Here is a 4,842-nt window from a genome sequence, read left to right on the forward strand (position 1 = left end):
CGCGCTCGGGGACTGGCCCTCCCGGGAGTCCGGCACGAAGGGCGGTGCCGCTGAGGTGTCAGTCTTGCAGATCTGGTCACGGGTTTGCTGGGACTGGAGATTCCAGCCAGTCAGCCCAGCGATCAAATAGGAACGCAGCATCCCGCTCTGTGAGGCCACGCGGAGCAGGAGAGGCGAGAGGGTAGCCACACACGGGGCAAGGGGAACGAGGTTGCGAGAGCATCGAGATTTCAAAGTCCGTGGTGACGTTTGGGATGGCTGTCTCCATACAACTGAAGTGTGGAAGCCAACTGCATGATGGGAGAATCTTAGGAGGCGGCTGGTGGGAGGTGGAAGATGGGCTGGAGGGTTCCAGGCAAAAGGAGGAGAGTTGGCATGGGAGGCACCACCTTCCAGAGGTTTCTGCCCGAGCGTGTAAGAAAGCTGAGGTCACTGGCAAAGATGGGCATGAGATGGCAAAGCAAGGTGCTGGAGGAATTCCGTGCACCAGTAGCCATCCCCAGAGGGGCATGCGGTGCAGGGCAGCAGGGCCTGCGGAGAGGGAGCCACTTCAAGCTGACGGCTCAGGCGAGGCGGCAGGGAAGGTGTGTCTTGGCGTGTGGAGAGGCGTGTGACGTGCAGGACCTGGCCCCGCACGGGTGACCACCTGGCCCCGCACAGGTGACCACTGGCCCCGCACAGGTGACACGGCTCTGAATGCCAGGATCAGGCCCTCGGGCCTCATCCTGGGTCAGCATTTTCAGAGGCTGCTCCGGGCGATCCCTCTCAGGTGGGAAAGGGTCGGGGGTCAAGTCCGCGTGGGAAACGCTGGGAGGGCTTTCCCTGCAGAATTCCTCGGCCTTCCCATGCCGGCCTGGAGGTTCCCAGAGGCTCCAGGGGCGCAGGACAGACCTCTCAGGGTCAAGGCCAGGGCAAGGCACAGGGTTGTCTTTGCCGCCGTCCCAGGAAAGACCTCGATAGGTGTCCCTGGCCCCATCCGGTCCTTGCCTGTCGCTGGACCAGCCGTTGCTGCCGGGGTGCAGTCCTCTGATTGGCCGGATGGAGCCCCCCCGGACCTCCAGGGCCGACACCGGGTCAGGGCTGCACCCCCAGAGGAAAAGGAAGAATTATTTCCAGAAGAGGAGGCAGGGGATAGAACACACCCCAAAGTCCCTTCCTTTTCTTTCCCCAAGAAAAGGCCCACCTTCCCCGTGAAATTGGGAGCGAGGGGGAAGCAGGAACCGCCTCGTTCTTATTAAACTTCGCTCTGTCCCGCCTCTGGCGCGACAGTTTCAGAAAACGCCTTCCATCTGCCCGTCACAGGGCTGTCTGACTAGGTCCCGTAAGGGCATCGGAAATGATTCATTTTGAGCGTCGTCATTTCGGTCTGTGCTCACGCCGGGTTTTGTGGCATTCCAATGCCACTTGGTCACCGTGGCCCCGAAGTCATTTGACGACCACGTCGCTGGGGATGTGCCTGAAAAGCAAAGTCACGAAATGACTTCGACCCGCAGGGCGGTTCCCGTGGGTTTGGTGGGCACTCGGTGCAAAAGGGGGGGCGGGGGGCAGGGAGGAGGGGCACAGTCGTGCTCAAGTGCCTGCCCCTCTCGTGCCCCCAGGTCTGCAACAAGATCATCTTCCTGATGAGCTTCGTGGGCAACTGCGGCACGTTCACGCGGGGCTACCGCGCCATGGTGCTGGACGTGGAGTTCCTCTACCACCTGCTGTACCTGCTCATCTGCGCCCTCGGGCTCTTCGTGCACGAGTTCTTCTACAGCCTGCTGGTGAGCCCGCGGGCGCCCCGTGCGAACCGGAGGGAGGGTCCGGGCCCCTCACCCCGGGCCCTCCGGTTGGTTTTAGCCCTCACCCGAGGGTATTTTTCCCATGGTTTTTAAAGGAAGAGAGAGAGAGGGACAGAAATTGACATGAGAGAGACGCATCCATAGGTTTGCCTCCCGCACATGCCCTGACGGGGGCCAGGGATTGAACCTGCAACCCAGGTATGTGCCCTTGACCGGGAATCGAACCCTCGACCCTTCGGTCTGGGGCGGGTGGGGGCGGATGCTCTAACCACTGAGAATACTGTCCAGGACACAGATCCGTCCTTTCGATTGTGATTGCTGTGCCTGCTCTAACGAGGTAGTGCCTCTGGGACAGAAATTGACATGAGAAAGACGCATCAATAGGTTGCCTCCCGCACATGCCCTGACTGGGGCCAGAGTTTGAACCTGCAACCCAGGTACGTGCCCTTGACCGGGAATCGAACCCTCGACCCTTCGGTCTGGAGGGAGGTGGGGGGCGGATGCTCTAACCACTGAGCATACTGGCCAGGACACAGATCCGTCCTTTCGATTGTGATTGCTGTGCCTGCTCTAACGAGGTAGTGCCTCTGTGCGCAGTGTTGGCGGGATCTGGGAAGGAGCCCAACCCCACCACGGGGGGCAGGTCAGCCCACAGGAGCCCAGGGGGAGGGGGGCGGGCAGAAAGGGCAGGTCACACTGACGTAGCAGATCCACCTTTTACTTTTCATAACAGACAGTGCCCCCAACCCGGATCAGGAGGTGTTGCCTCTGTGTTTCTTTCTTTTTTTAAAATATGTTGTTATTGATTTTTAGAGAGGAAGGAAGAGGGAGAGAGAGAGAGAGAAACATCAATGATGAGAGAGAATCACTGATCGGCTGCCTCCTGCACGCCTCCTACTGGGGATCGAGCCCGCAAACCGGGCATGTGCCCTGACCGGGAATCGAACCGTGACCTCCTGGTTCCTGGGTCGATGCTCAGCCACGGAGCCAGGTCGGCCGGGCTCTTTATTCCTCGGACTCAGCCAGCACTTGCCAAGGAGGATGTTTCTGATCCCATCCTCTCCTCAGAGGCCCGGGGTGGTCGGCGGCGGCATGAACGGGTTCAGATTGCCGTGTGTGATGGTTAACGTGTCTGTAAACATGTGTGTGCATGTGTGACTTTTTTCCAAACATCATGAGATGAAATAGCTTGTCCAGTTGACATGGGTGGGTAGTGGGGTGACGTGTGATGTATTGTTCTTCTCTGTGCTTTCCTGTGGTTTCGCCGTGTTCTCCGCGGGACACGGGTAACTTTCTGTAGGAGAACCTTTTCCTCGTGAAGCCGGGCATGTCTGTGCTTTAAAGTCGGAGGTGCTGTGGGTGGGGAGGGAAAGGTCACCTGTCTCCTCCGTGACCGGGGCCGGTGCTGGCCATGCCCTCAGCCCAGACAGTGTCACCGTCCGGCGTCCGAAGTGGCTCTCAGTTGCTGGGTAACCTTTGACCCACATCGACATTGCCTTCTGCACCTCCTAGCGCCCGCAGCTCTTCCCCGCTTCCTTTTAAGTGCCCCACTTGCCCCGGTGCCCCCCTGCCAGGCCCAGTCTCACTGGTGCAGCCTGTGCTCTATGCCCAGCACCTTGAGACTGAATGTCCCCCTGGCACCACTGTTGTTTCCCGCCTCCCTTCTCTGGTTATCTCCCCCGTTTTCACCGTCTCGCCCTTCGCTGTGGAGACGGGCAGGTGAGAGGAGCAGGGTAACCACATGATGCTTCTGAGCTGCCCGAGGGCGAGTCCTGTCCGTTGGTGTGCGTCCCATCGGGGGGCGCCCTGTAAGCACCCCGTCGCCTCCTGTTTGTCTTGCAGCTCTTTGACCTGGTGTACAGAGAGGAGACCCTGCTCAACGTCATCAAGAGCGTCACCCGCAACGGGCGCTCCATCATCCTGACGGCAGTGCTGGCGCTGATCCTGGTCTACCTCTTCTCCATCGTGGGCTACCTCTTCTTCAAGGCCGACTTCCTGCTGGAGGTGGACCCGCTGCCCAACGACACCGCCCTCCCAGGTGCGCCGGGCTCTGCGGGTGGAGGGCGTTCCCCGATCGTCCCCGACCGAAGGGCACGGCGCCCTGAGCCACGCGGGTGTCTCCCTGACACCCAGGGCGGGAACCCGGAACACAGGCTTGGTTCTCATTGTATCCGAGGCGCAGTGTGGCCTCTCGGGGCGCAGGGGGTGTGCCCAGAGCCTGCCCTGAGCTCACGCACAACGAACCCGTCGGCCAGTGGCACAGCTTTTCCCTGAAAGACTGACGTGACCTATCGGAGACAGGCGTGCGCGTCCCTGACGTAGGAAGCCGCTCCCAGGACTCTCTCCTCTGCGGTGCACGTGGGGACAGGCGTGCACGGGGTCGGGGGGGGTGCTCACTGCGGACCGAAACCGGGAGCCTCTGAGCGCCGGGCGTGTTGCATGAGTGACAGTCCCCCCCGGGGAGGCGGCGGGCCCCGCAGGTGCCATGCACCCTTCACGGGATGGTGGGAGACTGCGATAGCTACAGTAGGTCAGACATGTTTGTTTGTTTTTAATCCTCACCCGAGGATATTTTTTTCCATGGATTTTTTTTGAGAGTGTGGAATGGAGGGAGGATGGGAGGAGAGAAACATTGATGTGCGAGAGACACATCGATTGGTTGTCTCCCGCACCCGTCCCAGCTGGGGCCGGGGACCAAACCTGCAACCAAGGTCCGTGCCTTGGCCGGGAATGGACAGTGCTCTAACCACTGAGCAAGCCAGCCAGGGCCAGGTGTGCTTTTTGTAAATTAAAAGTCCACATTTCTTGAAATATGGACGGCGATACTCCAGCTGCCAGCGGTGGCTCCTTCTAGGATGTTCTTGCTTTTACCACGGGCTTGTGTTATTTTCGTTCATGGCAAGAAGAGAGGAGAGGTCCAGTTCTGAGAATGAAAAAAAAAAGATGATGTACCTGAGTGGCACCAGGGGCTCTCTGCCCTGCATTCAAATCGTGGACACACTCAGGGAGATGCTGCCCATTGGCATCCGGTCGCCAGGCGCCCGCGACAGGGAACCAGCCT

The 4,842-nt window shown here is 59.9% G+C and overlaps 1 protein-coding gene across 1 annotated transcript in view; it reads left to right on the forward strand.

The window, feature by feature from the left end:
• The window catches only part of ITPR1 (inositol 1,4,5-trisphosphate receptor, type 1), a 173,427-nt gene that overhangs the window by 152,342 nt on the left and 16,243 nt on the right, over positions 1 to 4,842 (forward strand). The window contains exons 53-54 of the mRNA XM_005881921.2: positions 1,599 to 1,763; positions 3,624 to 3,819. Coding sequence (XP_005881983.1) covers positions 1,599 to 1,763; positions 3,624 to 3,819 — 361 coding nt within the window. The remainder of the gene's footprint in view (positions 1 to 1,598; positions 1,764 to 3,623; positions 3,820 to 4,842) is intronic.

This window comes from Myotis brandtii, unplaced genomic scaffold (assembly GCF_000412655.1).
Source record: "Myotis brandtii unplaced genomic scaffold, ASM41265v1 scaffold693, whole genome shotgun sequence".
Lineage (NCBI taxonomy): Eukaryota > Metazoa > Chordata > Mammalia > Chiroptera > Vespertilionidae > Myotis > Myotis brandtii.